Raw genomic sequence first — 18,072 nt, 5'->3', positions numbered from 1 at the left:
GCTTAAAGTGTTTGTTTGATACTATTTGGATGTTGTATGAAGTATGAAATGATGATATGCATTTGGTTTATGAATGTGATATGAAATCTGATATATTCCATGCAATGAAATATGTATGAGAACGATTTCACATGTTATGTGAAGAGAAAGTAATGAATGATTAATGAATGATTATGAAATGAAAAGGGTAATGAAGAGATGAAGTAAATGAATGAAAGAAAAGTATGTATCTATGTATGTATGGTTAATGGTAACTTTGTAAAACATCCGTGTGGCTACTGTCCCTTTTCCAGTAGGGGGTTATGTACTGGATGAAGGCCTGATGATGAGTAGGACCACATCTGCCCCAGGGCTCCGGTAGCCTGGAACAAGGTGTAGATGTGACCTACAATGAACTAAAGCTTGTCTTTCCCTAGGGCTACGATGCTTAGACACATGGGAGTAGACATGTCTAGTATGATGCTTATAGATGAGGGTTCCTTCCCTAGGGCTCCGGTGCCTAGATACATGGGAATAGAGCCCTTCTATATTAGTATGATGCTTATTAGATGAGAATTTCTTCCCCAAGACTCCGGTGCCTAGATACATGGGAGTAGAGCTCGTCTAAATAGTATAATGTTTATGAGATGAGGGTTCCTTCCCCAGGGGCTCCGTGCATGGACACACAAATAGAGCTCGTCTATAATGCTCATCGTATCATCCTCCTCAGGGTGGCAATGCCTGGGAATACGAGTAGAATAATGATACGAAGTTGACTACTACCCCCAACAGATTGTGCACTACTGCAATTCACTAAATGGCCAAGATCTGACCTAACTAATTAAGGAATGAATTTCTATGGTTAGTAATTTATGTCTTTGTATCCATTATTGTATTTTTTAATGCTTGTGTATAGAATCTTGTGCACCTAACTAGGCGTAAGCTCACCCCATATATCTTGATATTTTTCAGATGAGGAGACTACTAAGGAGGCTTGTACAACTCTAGTGTATGTGAGTTGGGAACCCAAGGTTAGGGCCTAAGGGCCCAAAAGACATTATGTGATGTTAAAAACAGTTCACTTTTTGAATTGTAAATAACACTTTGGTATGTTTGATTCAAACTTTTGTATATGCATAAATGTAGCTATTTGCCCCTAGTGCATAAATTAACTCTTAAAATGTAACTTAACCTTTATGCTTCCGCTGTGTTGTATGCGATACTTGGACTTTTGCTACTACTTTTACATGTTTATTTGTGACCTTCTGGGTCGGCGCTTGCGAGAGCGGTGCCTAGAATCCTGTCTAGGTTCGGGATGTTACATATAGGATTGATTACCAGGAGATCTTTGCTCCAGTTGCAAAGATGAACGCTATTCAAGTCATATGTCATGTACTGTTAACTTGGGGTGGCAATTGCAACAACTTGATGTCAAGAATGCCTTTTTACATGGTGAACTTGAGGAAGTGTACATGGAAATTCCTCCTGGCTTCTCTAGCAAGGAAACTCAAGGGAAAGTGTGCAAACTGAAACGGGCAGTGTACGTCTTGAAGCAATCGCCTAGAGCTTGGTTTGGATGTTTCCATAAGGCTATGGTATCAATTGGGCATAAACAAAATAACGTTGATCACACATCATTTATGAAAAAATCAGGTGATCACATTATTGTTCTTATTGTATACATTGATGACATCGTTGTCACTGGGAGTGACCCTACAGAGATATCCCAACTAAAGGCCTATTTGGGAAAGGAATTTGAGATTAAAGACCTGGGAAATCAACGCTACTTTCTTGGTATTGAGGATGCTCACTCTACAAAAAGTATCTCTCTCTCTCAAAGAAAGTATACCCTTGACCTCTTATCTGAGACTGGGATGTTACGGTGCAAACCTACAGATACACCTCTTGAAGCTAATGCCCATCTCAAGAGTAAAGACGGTAAACCAGTTGACAAAGGCAGATATCAAAGATTGGTCGGGAGGTTGATTTATCTCTCTCATTCTTGTCCAAACATAGCCTATGTTATGAGTTTGGTCAGTCAGTACATGTACGATCCCTATTCCGCACACATGGACGTTGTATTTCGCATCCTGTGATACCTGAGTCAGCTCCAAGAAAAGGTGTGCTCTTCTCTCCTCATGATCACATGCGAGTGTTGAAGCCTTTACAGATGCAGATTGGGCTGGTTCTCCTAATGACAGGAGATCTACATCAGGATATTGTAGAGTTTCCAAATCAAGAGCTAAAGCAGAGTTTCATGCTATGGCCAATGGCATTTGTGAGTTGTTATGACTTCAGAGTCTTCTCCAAGATCTTAGTGATGTAAATTGGCCATCTAAAACCAGCCACAGGTGTAGGGATTCTTCCCTACGCCACCAATAGAGTAGCTATCGGGGCTGAAGTTAGGGTTCTAATTAGATTTTTAATTTGTTATTTTAATTAGTCTTTTATTGAGTTGTAATTCTAATTAGAATTCCTAGTGCAAGTTTTAATCCTAGTTATAAGTTCTAGTTCTGTTTTGAGTCATAATTTGAGTCTGCTTTCTTATTGCCAGGAAATTGTTCAAGGCTTCCACCGTAAATCCATCTCTCCTTCAGCCCTTTTGAAGACAGACATCCACAAAGCCTTCGACTCCATCCGTTGGGACTTCATCTCCCAAGTCCTTCTTAAGATGTCATTCCCTCCCACCTTTGTCAACTAGATTTACTTCTACATCTCCACCCCTCGCTTCTCCGTCCTCAATGGCAGCCCTGCTGGTTATTTTCCCTCCTCTGTTGGTATTCGTCAGGGTTGCCCCCTTTCCCCCTTCCTTTTTTGCCTTTCCCTTGAGGTCCTCTCTCGTAGTATCCAGTCCAAAACTGACCTCCACCTCATCTCCCCCATCCCTAAATGTAAGCCCACAAATCTGACCCACCTTGCTTTCGCTGATGACCTTATGATATTCTCCAAGGCTGATCCTCCCTCCCTTGAGTCCATCATGTCTTCCCTCTACCTTTTTCAGGGGCTTTCCGCTCTTCGCACTAACCACCTTAAATCCCAAATCTTCCTAGCTAGGGTTCCCGACACCACCAAAGCTTCCCTCTCCGCCATCACAAGCTTTTCCCTTGGCTCCTTACCCGTCCGCTACCTTGGTCTCCCCCTCATCCTTGCCAGACTTTCAGCCCACTACTGTAACCCCATCCTTGACCTCCTCCGCAAGAGGCTGCAGCTTTGGAAAGCCAAAATTTTATCCTTTGCAGGTCGTCTCAAGCTCATCAGATCGGTTCTCCAATCTTGCTACATCTATTGGAGCGGTGTTTTTAGCCTTCCCAAGGCTACCATCAAGGCTGCCGAATCTATTATGCGTGCCTTCCTATGGAAAGGTGTGGATTTAGCTAGGTTCCTCCACCCCAAGAGCTGGTCTTCCATTTGCTCCCCCAAATCTGAAGGAGGTCTTGGTCTCAGAAGGATTAAAGATGTCAACTTAGCTGGTTCTATCAAGCCGTTATGGAAGCTCCTCACCAACAAATCCAGCATTTGGACTTCCTGGATGAATGCAGGGCCTCTCCGTAGAGACTCTATCTGGACTGTCAGCTCTACTCCAGACTCCTCCTGGATTTGGCGTAGAATCCTCCAAGTGAGGCATATAGCCAGGGGCGCTATATCCTGCACGATCGATGGCGGGTTGCAGACCTTCCTTTGGCTGGACAAATGGCATCCTTCAGGTGTCCTTGCTTCCATTGTCAGCCCCCGTGCCATTTATGCATCTAGCTTGGACAAATCTACCCTTGTGGCTTCCATCATCACCAGAGGCTCTTGGTCCCCCCCCCTTCCCTCCTCCCCTCGCAGATCTTTGGAGCTCCCTTCCCCCCTATCCCCCCTGGTCACCGAGGCAGAGGTGACACCATCTTGTGGCTTCCCTCCCCCTCTGGCAGCTTCAGTTCCCACTCTGCTTGGGACATGGTTAGACATAGAGGGACCCCCTTTCCTTAGCATAAAGTTGTTTGGTTTAAAGGGCACATCCCTCGTCAGAGCTTCACCACTTGGCGCGCCCTAGCAAACTGCCTCCCCACCCAAGCTTTCCTCATACATCGCCACATGCAAGTCTCCCCCAGCTGTTGCCTTTGTTGGAATGGGCACGAAGATGCATAGCACCTGTTCTTCGCTTGCCCCTTTGTTGCCTCCATCTGGAACCGGGTCCTTCGCCACTACTGGCCTGCTCGAAGATCGCCACTGCCCCTCTCCAGAGAATGGATTTGGATTGATATGACTTTCGGAGGCAAATCGATTTGTGATTTGGTTGGCAAGCTTGCCTTTTGTGCCACTATCTCTCACATTTGGATGAAGCGTAACCTTAGAAGATGGACGTCCAACTCCCGCTCTTTCGACAAGATTTGGAAGGCCATCTTCTTTGATGTTTTTTCTAAAGCTCGTTCCCTCCCCCTGGCTGGTGTTAAGGATACTCCAAGGAACAGGCTCATTGTTGTCTCCTGGGGTCTCCCTACCTCCATTTTGCACCCTAGCTAGTCTTTAGCTTCTGCTATTATTGGCCCTCGGGCTTGTATATTCCCCCTCCTTTCTTCGTAATTAATTTTTTATCCATCCAAAAAAACAAAAAACAACACTGTCCTGAGATAGGCTGAGGTTGAGATAGCCTTCCCTACCCTTCTCCATCGATTTGCATTCGTGTCATTCCAGCTTCAGTTCTGCCCTGGCCGATCTCTTGAAGGCTCATAATCAGTTGCTGGAATTCTGCTGCAAGGCTCAAGAATAATTCAGTCAACAAGTGCAACATCCCAACCCCAAACCCTTCTTCTTCTAATCCTCTAAACCAAACCCTAGCATTCCCATAGCCTAAATCCTGCCCAGATCAAACCAACCATCAAAAACAGCCCAAACTTGGACCGAATCCCCCTTTCACACTTAGGGAACTCGATCAAAGTCCCTGCCCTAAACTCCCATCCTAAACCCTAGATTACCTCCCCTTCCACTTTCCCAAAACCCAAAAACCATAAACCTAATGCTTTGTTCATTCAAGTTTACACACCCAACCTCAACAAAACATCTCAGGACCTTCACTGGAAGATTCCCCTACATCAACTTACTCTAACTCTACCATTAAACCCTAGGTCCCATCAAACCCTAACCCTAATTTCACAATTTCACATATTTTGACCTAGCCAATTTCCCTAATCCATAGCAGATCCTGGTTATTGGTTCTAGTTGGTCTCCTACCAATCTAGAATTACATTGCTTGGTGTTACTATTCAACTTCCTATGATGGTGTATTGTGATAGTAAATCAGCCATTAGCGTTGCACATAATCCAGTTCAGCATGACAGGACAAACACATGGAGATTGACTGTCATTTTATCAAGGAGAAACTCGAGCAAGGTGTTATTTGTGTCCCATTTGTCAAGTCTGGTGATCAGTTAGCTAATGTTTTGATTAAAGGTTTTAACAGTAAAGTATTTCATCCTATTGTATGCAAGTTGGGCATGTGTGATATCTATGCACCAACTTGAGGGGGAGTGTTGTAATATGGGTATAAGGGTACTTGTAACCATGGTATAAAATCTCGCGAAATATCGGCGATATATCGCGATATTTCGTGAATCTCGACATGACCGAGATACGAAACAAGGTCGAAATAAAAGTACAATAACTCGTCGATATATCGAGATATTTCGACGATATATCGTGGAACTCACGATATATCGCGAGATATCACGATATATCGCGAGATATTGAAAGTGACAATAGTGTCACATTCAAAATCCTTATAAATTGCATATTTCGCAGCTCTTGGTCGATATTTCGACCGAGAGCGCTGAAAATGAAATTTTCTCTCTTCTTCCTCCCTTCCAAGCCTCATTAAGCTCCTTGTCGCGGGAAGACGTCGGAGGGTCATCTAAGCTCATCATCCAAGCCTAATTTCATTATTTAAGGTAAATTATATTTCTCTAAAACAATTTTTTTAAAAAACTTTGTACAAATGTTGTTGGATGTTGATGATATTAATATATGTTAGACACGAGGCCGATCTACAGCCTCACGGTGTCGAAATTTTTTCCCATATGTATTTTTTTTATTTTTTTCTGGTTTTAAAAATTCATTTTCCTACAACTAAAATAGGAAATAATTAGGGGTAATATGACTTAGATGGTAATGAATTAAATATATGTTAGACACCAATGGCCGATCTACGGCTTCACAAGTCGGATTTATTTTTCTGCTCTTAAATAATTCTTTTAATTTTCGAAAATTAAGAAAAATATATAAAAAATTAAAAAACAGAAATAAATAAGGAAAAATATGAGTTTTAAGTTTAAAAATAATGAAAAATATGAAAGTTATTTCTATATGTTTTGAGATGCATTACATGTATATTATGTTTACTAATTCATAGTTTTGTTGTGTTAGGTCAATACTTATATTAACATTATATATAAAAAATTGGTTTTAATTTTGTGAAAAATATAAGGGTTAGGGGAAAAATATTAAATAACTATACAAGTGTATTAGTAATCTAAAAGTGTCAATTGAAGTGCATCTACATTAAGTTTTTTAATTATTTGTGTTACTTACATTGCAAGAAACAAGTATCATTATGGCGGATCGTGATAGACAACGTGCGAGGGCAAGCAAAAGGTGGGGGAAAGTAGTCAACAAAGGGGCGGACGGAACAAAGAGAACAGAGGGAACAAGAGAGACCAACCAGCCAAGATAGGGGTGACATTGCATGGTTACATGGTACTCCCATTGATGGGGATAAGAGAAAATCTATATGTAATTATTGTCACATGCAATTTATGGGAGGTGGGTCCAAGAGACTTAAACAACATCCGATCGGAGGATCTAAAGATGTTGTAGGTTGTCATATGGTCCCTACCAAGTAGCGGAGATTGGTGATAGTTTGAGGGGAAGAAAGAAGAGGAAGGCCGACAAGCAAAGGATAAGAGAACAACTTGAGGATACAGTGAGGAGTTCGATGGGAGGAGGAAGACGATACAATGATGATGATGACTCCTCCTCCTCCTCTCGATGATGACATCATAGCAGACTGATGACATACAAACAGCAGAGGAGGCTAGGGATTTTAGGCGGACTGTTTCAAGGAGTAGAGGAAGTTTTCAAGATGATCACAGAGACAAAGAGTAGGGGGTAGTGGAGGAGCTGGCGTTCTGGAGGTCCTAAAACTTTGAATCCTTTTAAAAGATCACAAAGTGTGAGGGCAACCCCAACACCTCTACCAAGACAAGTACTCACCATCAACATCTCGATCCTAAATTGCATAAGAAGAAAGGAAGCAAACCCGAATCAAAGGAGCATGGAAGGGGATGAAGGGATTGGTTAAAGAATCAATAGCTAAGTGGATGCTATACCATACCATCCCGAAGAACACCGCACAAGGCCCCATTATGATACCATGATAGATACCATTACGAGGGCTGGCCCAAGATTCAAGGGCCCCACCCCATACGAGGTAATGAATGTTTATCTACCTCAACAAAAGAGTGAGATTGATGAGTACATTAGTGAGATGAAGAATATGTGGGAGACATATGGGGTACTATAATGGCGATGGATGGATCCGGCCTACAGAAAGTCCATCATCAATTTCATGATTTATCGTGATGGGAGGACAAGTGTTCCTCAACTGGGGATGCATCCAAAGAGATAAAGGATGCAAAATATATTTACATTGTTAAAGGAAGTAGTGGAAAAGATGTGGGTATTGAGAATGTTGTCCAGATTGTAACGGACAATGGAAGTAACTTCAAGTGGCCGGTGAGAAGATGATGAACAATAATAAGTACCGGCTCTTCCGGACTCCTTGTGCAGCCCATTGCATTGACTTAATGCTAAAAGATATGGGAAAGTTAAAGTTGGTGAAGACGTGGTTGAAAGTGCAAGACAAGTCACCAACTTTGTATACAACCACTCCTATGCACTCAATCTATTGAGGGAAAAATGTGGGGTGACTTGGTTAGGCCTCGGCATCACAAGATTTGCCACCAACTACATTGCCCTCAAAAGCATTGAGACAAAGAAGGCGGGCCGAGAAGCATGTTTGCTTCGAGGAGTGGTTTCAATGGAAGGGTTCCAAGACGCAAATGGGAGGGAAGCACAAACAACGATGTCATCTCGAGGACTTCGACCAAACTAAGCAAAGTGGTGAAAGTTTTAGAGCCGATAATTCAAGTTCTACATGTTGCCGACTCCGCTCAAGGGCCCAACCATGCCGGTCCTATATGCTTAATAGACTCGATGAAAGATAGTGTCTATAGTGTGGGTCCTCGCAGAGCAAACACTTCTTAGATATCATAAATGCTCATTGGGAGAATCAACTTATGCATCCACCGCATAAGGCGGTGAGTAAATTTGTTTTATGTTTACTAATTCATAGTATTATTATTTACTAATTACCTATGCATTCGACAATACCTCTATTCTATATGTCATATTTCAAGCATACTACTTCAACCCTAAGTATCAATATAACAATAGGCTCGGGTTGGAAACTCAACTTATTGATGTCGTAAACAAGTAGTGAAGAAGTTGGAGCCGGATGGTGCACTACAAGCAATTTGCAACAATGAAGTGAGTTCATTTGGAAACTCAACTTATCGATGCTTTCAAATAAGTAGTGAAGAAGTACTTACTAATTTTCCACATGGGTATAGATCAAGGTATTTAGGGATGCATTGGGAAGTTTTGGAACCGAGGTGCGATACAAGGCAGAGCACGTGGTGATCTGGTAATTCTTTTAAGTTTTAAATTACATATGTATTGAAATTTGAAAGTTGAAAGTTGAAACAACATTCGACACATGTCTTTTTGTTGTAAACTTGTAATGCAATGAATGGTGGGTGTTGTATGGGAATCGGCTGAAAACTTAAGAAGAATAGCAATTAAAGTCCTCGCTCAAACATGTTCTCGCATCCGGTTGTGAGAGGAACCTGAGTACCTCGCACTCATCCACTCCAAGAGGCAATGATTGGGGTCTCAACGCTTATCCGACATGGTGTATGTGCACTACAACTCGAGGCTGAAACGCAACACATACGCACGGGACATGAGGGACGTAGGGGCACCATCGATCTAGCCGACATCTTTCAAGTCGACTCGGCATACGAGGACCCTATCAGGATCAAGTGAGGATAGAGGTGAGCCAAAGGTGTTGGATGAGGAGGGAGGTAGGCCCGACCCCATGATAGCCTTCCGAGATTGGTCCGATGTGGACGAGTATATGGCCGACGAGGGTCGATACATGCAAGGGAAGCCTCACCCATACCATTCCTGCCCCACCGTGGCAATGTTGCGATGATGAAGACTGGTCTAAGTCCTCAAATGATGATGATGGTGATGATGGTGATGTCGGGTGGTGGTGATGGTGATGTCGGTGGTGGTGATGTTGGTGGTGGTGATGCCGCGTGAAGAATATGACGCGCATGCGAGAGCGTTATGTGGTAGCCAGAGGCCCAGGATTCGGCACTGTAGACCCACTCCGATTCACCGGAGAGACACAGTTGATCACGCCACACAAGATACGGACCACGGAGCACGTGCCCCGCACCCCCCCCCTCGAGAGGCCCCCTACATACATACAACAGAAGCGTAGGGGCGACAAACATTGCAACTCGATCAAATGGACATTGATAACCTATCTAGCTCTTGGTGGTTTGAGTATGGGTGATAGGGAGGAGGACCGATCGACATTGGCGTGCCCCATCTTTTGACGCACATGCCACTCCATCGCATCGGATTATGGTGCATCACAACCTTACGGTGGATATGGAGATGGATCATCATCATATGGGCGCTTTAGTGGGGTAGGGACTATGACTACACCCAGTCCCGGGACATATCTGGATCATCTTTTGTAGATAACATCTTTGCATACCCTAGCGGACCTAGATACCAACCTCACCACCATACATGCAGCCAATGCCATCGCCTCTTGCCGGCGCCAACATCATATCACAAATGGATCATCTTCTTCACGATGGATCGATTGGTAACCCTAGTTTATATCCTAGGATAGGTTACCTCAGATCGTTGATGATTCCATTTACGTGACACTTGTGGATGACTACACTCTTTCTTCTCCGATTCTATACCGTGGTCCACATATGTCATTCAAACAGAGCAATGGACGCCGACTCAATGAGGCATGAGTGGGATTGATCCAGGGAGGCACAAAGAACTACTATTAGCGATTTAGCACTTGTAATTTGTAACTTAAGTTGTGATTTCATTAATCTATGTGTATTTAACTATTTATACATTAAGGTCGGCGACCGTATGTCAATCAAGGTGCAAGCCCAAAACACCAATTTGAATTCACATTTTTACAATTTTATGGTTTAAATGTGTTTATTAAGCTTAAATAAGGCTGTCCATGAAGTTTCGTGCCTAAATATGGCCAAATACCCCGAGATGGACCCCGAAATATTGCAGAAAAAATGCAATATTTCGAATATTCACGATATCTCGGATATTTCGGATATCTCGGTAGGCCCGAGATACCGATATATCGCGAGATATAGTACTATGCTTGTAACCCATTCTATTCTATTATAATAGCATGGTTGCTATCACTCTAGACACAAGCCATTATCCCCCAAAAATCATCAGATTCAGATAGGAGCAAAAAGAGCCAGGGGTAGACCTAAAATTACTCTAGGAGAAGTGGTGAGGAAAGACATGTGAACTCCCCCCCCCCTCTTTTTCTGGGGGAGGGGAGAGGGACAACATACACTACTCAGCCAAACATATGCTGCACATGTACTTTTTAGGCCTCTTTTGTCTCAAGTGAGTCCCATAACCTTGGGACATCACATGTGGGGCCCATCCAAATCATTACAATGCAATATCAGAATCTGGGCTTCAAAAGTCTGGAGTTGTGTCTTCTCTTGTAGAATTCGAGCGGTGCTTGATCCTCGTCATAGATCCCACAACAATTTGGAAACAGAGACGCTCTCTCTCTCTGTAGCTGTCCTCTCTTTTCATTAAGCAGCTGCAGCATGCAAGGCCATGATTGGAGATTTCAATCGAAACTGACCGAAATCTCCGAGTTATCTTGGTTTCGGGCCTGGCCAAAACAAAACCCACGAAACTTGGGTTTCGACCCTGAGTTTCAACTCAAGGAGGCCCAGGGTCAAAATCCAATGTTGAAACCTCGAAACAAGATCTGCCTCATCTCAGTTTCGGGCTGGTCCGAAACGGAGATCTCGATCCCTGTGCAAGAGTATCTCTATGTCTTCGAGGGAAACTATTTCAAAATTTATTATAATTATTTCCTTCTTGTATTGTTTTGGCAGCCACAATGTAAAGACCTAATATGTAATGGGCGAGCCTTGGCGCAACGGTTAAGTTGTGCTATTGCAACCTGTTGGCTGCGGGTTCAAGACTTGGAAACAGCCTCTCCTGCGAAGCAAGGGGTAAGGCTGCATACATTTGCCCCTCCGAGATCCTGCAGTAGCGGGAGCCTCGTGCATTGGGACGCTCTTTTTAGTGTAAAGACCTAATATGTATGTCTAATATGGTGAAATTCACAATTTTAACCCCTTCACCCTCCTCAAGACTAACAAAGAAGACTTTCGTTAAGCTCAACATAATTAGGAGGGGGGAGAAGATAAGATGGAGAAGGTGGAAAAAAGGAATAAAGCCATTCTTACCCCTTACCATGTGATCAACTCACACAACAAGTCAACAACCATAATACCCTGTTTTCAAAATAAGATGAAAATAAGATACATTTAAATTATTTAAAAATATTTTAACATCAGGATATACATTCTGATGACATATAAACCATTCGAGCAAAAAGGTGCAGATAATTAGGCAATAAGGCACAAGAAATACTTGTCAGTAAACAAAATCATCAAAACCAGAGAATGAACATTATGGTATAAACAAATACAGTGATACAATATACTACAGCAGGCCAACCTGATGGATACCACTTTCATGGGCAAAAGCATTAGCTCCAACAATGGCCTTGTGTGGCTGAACAGGAAGTCCAGTATAGTCTGCAACCTGCATGAAAGAATTACAGACTAAGAAACTTGCAAAGAGAATACATTCAACAAGGAGGCAAAACAAACCAATATAAGTTACAAAAGAGATCCACGAGAAAATACCATTTTACTTGCCATAAAAATGTGTTTGGTGTTAATCCCAGTGTAAAGCCCTCCCATTAGCTCCTTTCCACGGCATGCAATGGTCATTACAACCTAGGAATGAAAAAGAAGAAAATGAGAAGAAAGTCAGAAACCTCCAACCAACATAAGCAAGAAGGATTTGTAGAATGGCATCCTCCAAAATGAAGACTGGTAAGATCAAGAAGGTTCAGCTTTGTCTTGCCCCATTACCAGACAGTCAAAAAGATTGGCATATGCGATTTATGTACATTAGTAGTTATCTTTTTCTAAAACCATTATTGAAACCATAAATATGATAACTGAACTGTTAAAGGGGGTAAATATAAGAATAGCAATCCAATCTCAGAGTGGATAACAGTGGGAGGCCAAAAGTAGAATCACTTTTGAAAATACGAAGTTACTAGAATGGGAGGCAAATGTGTGGCACAGGTTCACAAATTTCAGTAAGTAAGCAGGTATCAAGAGAAACCAAAAGAGATCAACAGAAAAACTTAAGAGAACAGGCACAGGTACATCAAGGAGTTGGATCCACCTGGCCACTGAAAGTTAAGATATGAAACATGTCCAAAAAATGAGTATGAGAACAGTAAGCTGTGTTAGATAAAGGGATTAATAAATCAAGGGGTGGGTAATGACACATATTGCATACCCATACAGCCATACATGTCCTCCATATCAACATGGGTACCCCGTTGTACCAAAAAAAACATGGGTACCCCAGGGATACATGAAGTGTCCAGGTAACACAGGCAAGAATCACACAAAAAAGTGATCAACTTCAAGGTGGACCTCGTATTGGCTCCAGTAGGGCTTCATCAAGCTAGCCACTTGAGGACCATATGTGCTGGGTGCCTGCTGAAGTACACACATATCTCTCATGGCCTGAGAGAGCTTCAAAATATCCTATCATATGTGCAGCAGGGATACTTTCGGAATTCTGAGTCCAGTTTTCAGTCATGATCATTTCAATATTGAGTAATGTTCGGACTTTTGGTGGTTCCAATACTAAAATTCACAGTTTTGATAGAGGTTTGCACATCTTATTTGCTCCATTATTTAGACCGGATTACACATTTCAACAGTGTCCAAGGATTGTCTATGAGTTGGCCAAGCAGGCATCATGTAGGGTTGGTTGTCTAATGTGGGTCCATTCCTTTGTGAGGAAAAGTATAATGCTTGTGTTAATGTATACATTTATGCTGTCTTTCCCTAACAGTTCGAGCTTTTAGGAGAAACAGTAGTGAACATGGTATCAGAGCAGGGAGGTCAAGTGTTCAACTCCTGCAATGTGCATCGGAAGAGTTTTCCCGACATTTATTCTCCCTCAGTGGGGCACAAAGGAAATGCCGCGTGAACTCCACATGCTAGGAACATGGGATCTTGGCCTGCACATGCGGGGGAGTGTTGATGTATACATAATACATTTATGCTGCCCTTCCCTAACAGTTCAAGCTTTTAGGAGAAACGGTAGCAAACAGCTTTTTTTTTTTTTTTTTCCTTTTTTTTTTTTCGATTTAAGTACTAGTTATGGCTTTGCCTCTTTTGGAGGCTTGTCAAACTTCCTTCTTTTGATTTATCAATAAATTTTTACCAGCCAAAAGAAAAATTCGTAGTTTTTTCCCAATTACACATGGGGTGTTGTGCCTTGGAATGTTATACATAGTTCAAGGGGTAACGGATAAGACAAAAAAGATGTTTTGTCTCGATTTCTTTTCCAGTTGGTGGCAAAAGAAAATCAGACCAACAGTTATATGAAAAAATCATTATTTGATTTGTACAACAAAAAATGCATAAATTTGGAACAGATGAAATGGGAGAAGGCCAGTAACTGTGGGACAGAGGCAGTGAATCAGACAAACAGTTGTATGAAAAGATACACTGGTACCTCCTCCAACGATGCATTTCCAGCTCTTTCTCCAATGCCATTGACAGTTACTTCCAATTGCCTCGCACCTGCATATGCTCCCTGGATTTAGATTTGCTGATAAATTAGTACACTTTTGTATCAGCAAGGCATGCAATAACTACAGCAAAAGTGACATCATACCGCTACAGTGTTGGAACTAGCTTGGCCAAGATCGTTTTGGCAGTGAGTAGAAATGATCACATTTTCTATTCCAGGGGTGTTTGATTTGATATCAGCAATCAACTGCCCAAATTCAACTGGCAAAAGGATGCCTACTGTATCAGGGATGTTGAGGGTTGTTGCCCCAGCCTTAATGACTTCCCCAAGAATCTGATAAAGAAACTCCTTTTGAGACCTGCCAAACATCCAACAAAATAACATGGAGCAGTAACCCTCTCCCATAATTTCATAGTATGACTCATTAGTTTTATGCCTCCATAGTTATTGCAACTCTGACTATCACCTTTATTTTTGTAAATTGGAACCATGATGCTTCTCCTCCATTCATCTCTCTCCAAATAGAGTCCATAGACTCAAAAAATAAAAACCCAACTCAAACTAGGACTCTAAAATAAGAGATTACTAGAACCAGAACTCCTAACAATCCAAATAAAAACTTTTAAAGGCATAAATTAACTAACTAACCGATGACAAATATTCTTTGACTCCACAACTTTGCTATTGGACCACTAATTTAAAATAACCGAATATTTACCACCACTAAAATAAATTAAAGACACATACAAACATGGGTCCTTGTTTGGGCCAAGACTTGAAGCCACAACCTTAGGCCTTGGGCTGAAACTCCTAGGTTTTGGCCTCCAAAGCCAGTAATGCTTGTCAAGCCAATTAAGAGACGTTTTAGCCAGTACATCACCCCTGGGTAAATATAGAAAAATTGCGGAGGTCGTTTTGACAAAAACCAAAAAAAGTTTAGTGCTACTCCTTTTGAGTAAAAAAGCTATCGCTTTCGGGCTTGGGTGCTGCGACTGGACAATCTACAAAGGCCTACTAAGTTGGAAGAACCACGGACTAAAGTTGAAAAAATAGCGTAGGCCTTTTTTGGGGTATCTTTCCTTACTAGTGGCGCCTTATTCTTTTTAAGATTTTGGGTCATTTGCAGCTGGAAGATCCCTATAAACAGGAATAACTGCGTCTAGAACATCCGGAGCATCTAGAACACCTATAAGATCACGATCATCAGTAACTGCATCATGATCACAAAGGTTGGAATCTTCAGCTCAATAATCTTCATCTTCATCTCTCTAATCCAAATCATAATCTCTCTCTTGATCATAAGAATCCTAATGTCAATTCTGGCACCCTTCCAACACAGAATAGAATTGCCGCGAGCTCTCCTTCATAACATCATCTTAGGGTGGTCTCGCTCCCATTTCCTTCCTTCCGTAGTTGCGGTCTCGTTGTACCTAGGAGGCTAGGAGCGAATTGATCAACTAATCCGTTCAAGCCATCAATCCATACCCGCTACACGATATCGGTATTATAACCTCTTTCCTTCAGTCCCCGGCCTGAAGCTGGACAAACGAGCCAAGCCTACGGGGGTTTGGGGGGTCTGAAGTGAAGCAGCGAGCCTACTTAAATAGCTTACGCTTACCAAGCCTAGTCTACTAAAATAGGGCAACAGCAAGCAAGCTTTCCCCCTTCATTTGTTGTGGGTCGCGCCTCACCGAAGGCACTGAATGAATGAGTGGAGATCTTCCTTCCCCCTTGCTAATTACCAAGAACTTCGTTGCCACTAGTGGCGAAGAAAAACTAAGGCTACCCTTCCTCCCATAGGAGTCTTTGGTTGGCAACCACTGCAGCATCGGAAGCCATCCCCAGCGGTTGATGACCGCCTTCTTGTGCTACAGATGCGTAAGTTTGAAAAGTTGTTCCATGTCCAGTTCATCTCGCCACTGGCACAAGTAGCCGGATTTGTATGAAAGATCTAAAGCTAGCATGAGTAGATCCAGGTCCAGATTCCGTTGGATCGAGGAGTAATGCAAGTCGGTTAACGTGATTCCATGCGATCACCTCCAATGCTGTTTTCATTAGCCCCCGGGCGATCACCCTATTAGCAGGGGTAGTGGCCTAACTCGGCAGCCAAAGCCTCGTTTGTTGGTGAAGCACTAACTAGCCCTTATATCCCATCTAACCTATGAACCGCGAGATTCCCCCGGACATCGAGGCCACATCCGCATCAAACTCGATCAGGGTGAAACACACCAATTCTCCAATTTTGAGCAAAAACTGTTGAAATTGACAAAGCATTCTGGTTCACAGGGGTCAAAACCAAGGCCCAAAGCAAATCTCAAAATAGTCACAACAATGCAAGCTATACCATTTCCTAACCTCCAAAGATTGACGACCAAGTGGCCTTCTTATCCAGACTCCACAGTATTTAAAGATTATGATTCTTTACTTCGAAATCAAATATATCAGGAAATTATAAACATAAACTAATGAAAACAAACTTGTTGTGTCTGATGGGGCTTAATCTAATGTATGGTATTAGATTTGGCAATGCTAGTATGAGATTGATTAAATTGTAACATGTTCCATCAGCTCTGGATCAAGTACCAAACAAAAAGGACTACCTAGTAGAGGGCTACCTGGAGTAGAGTGAGAGCCATCAAAAAAGGTTACCTAGAGCAAAGTGGAGCGCTACCTATCGTGAGAATGAGATATATTTATAGTGAAGTTTCCAACAGCTGTGGAAATGTGGTTGTCTGTTATGTGCTTGATCGGGTTCAATCTAGTGTATGGGCACAAGATGGGTCAAGTTTGATTTAACTATTTCCATGCTCTGGAGCTTTTGGCATATCAGTCAAGACCTAACAGAATTAACTAGAGCAACATAGTGACACATCAGAAAATAAAAAATTAGCTAAAACAGTAACAATTTACCAAGAAAAAAAAAAGCTACCTTCCAGCATCTTCTGGACTGAACTCAACATCCTCACACCCCAAACTCCTGGCAAAACTAACCATCTCCCTAGCTATCTGAATCACCTCCTCCATCGATTTTCTCAACTTATGCTTCAAGTGAATATCACTAGTAGCAATAAACGTATGAATCCTGGGCCGCTTCGCATACTTAACAGCATCCCAAGCCGCATTAATGTCGGCACGATTACACCTAGCAAGGCCACAGATAACAGGAACATGACCACCCTCATCAACGGTGTTCCCAACTTCTTTAGCGATCATCTTAACAGCTTCAAGGTCATCTTTGGAGGAAGCAGGGAATCCTGCTTCAATTATGTCGACACCGAGCTTGGCGAGCTGGCGAGCGATGTCGAGCTTCTCTTTGCTGGTCAGAGTGGCGCCTGGGGATTGTTCTCCGTCGCGAAGAGTAGTGTCGAAGATGCGAACGTAATGAGGGTCTGAGATTCGATTGGGAATGTATTCGGGACGCCGTGAGAGAGAACATTTGATGGTGGTGGGGATAGATGTGGATTGCAGAAGAGGATGGGCTGAGATTTTGGAGAAGAAGAGAGAACGAGTAGGGTTTATAGGGTTGAAGCGCTTGGTAGTGGCATAAGGTTTTACACACAGAGACGCCATCACCGAGAACCAAAGAAGCGTAGAACGAAGGGAGACTGGGAGAGTGGAGGCTATAATTTGGCTCTCTTCCAGCCGTGGCGGGAGCTAGAGGGTACAGCCCAACAATTGGGTCCGACTTGTGAAATGACCATAAAACCTCTTGTTTTGCTGGCTGGACCCTCCAGCTCCCGCCGCGGCTGGAGGAGAGCCAGATCCGGCTATATATGAGGCTAGTTTCAAAGACCGAAGGAGAGGGAAATCAGTTTTGAAAAGAGAAAGTAAAGAGTGGATCTTCGTTTAACCGAAAGGACAGTTTTAAAATGTTTGTTCCCAAAATGTTTGGGAGAGGGATTATAGAATTTTTTATCGTCGGATATGCGTCTCTGAATCTTAATCGTTCAACTATCAATTGTTACAATCCCACACTCTCCACCGCCACTACACACTTCCTCTATCCTGCTAGCCAATGCCGTTGCATCTCCCCTCTCTTGT

General features: G+C 42.6%; 1 protein-coding gene across 2 annotated transcripts in view; it reads right to left on the bottom strand.

Moving 5' to 3' along the window:
- The window catches only part of LOC122660345 (2-isopropylmalate synthase 1, chloroplastic-like), a 75,419-nt gene extending 57,796 nt beyond the window's left edge, over positions 1–17,623 (bottom strand). For both annotated transcript variants that reach the window (XM_043855605.1, XM_043855606.1), the window contains exons 1-5: positions 16,961–17,623; positions 14,176–14,389; positions 14,014–14,094; positions 12,108–12,200; positions 11,917–12,003 (exon numbers count right to left, since the gene is read on the bottom strand). In XM_043855605.1, the coding sequence (XP_043711540.1) occupies positions 11,917–12,003; positions 12,108–12,200; positions 14,014–14,094; positions 14,176–14,389; positions 16,961–17,601 (1,116 nt within the window). In that variant the 5' untranslated portion in view covers positions 17,602–17,623. The remainder of the gene's footprint in view (positions 1–11,916; positions 12,004–12,107; positions 12,201–14,013; positions 14,095–14,175; positions 14,390–16,960) is intronic.
- Between the last annotated feature and the right edge of the window lie 449 nt (positions 17,624–18,072).

The sequence above is a fragment of the Telopea speciosissima genome, chromosome 4 (assembly GCF_018873765.1).
Source record: "Telopea speciosissima isolate NSW1024214 ecotype Mountain lineage chromosome 4, Tspe_v1, whole genome shotgun sequence".
NCBI lineage: Eukaryota > Viridiplantae > Streptophyta > Magnoliopsida > Proteales > Proteaceae > Telopea > Telopea speciosissima.
This window is presented reverse-complemented; position numbering and strand designations above follow the sequence as displayed.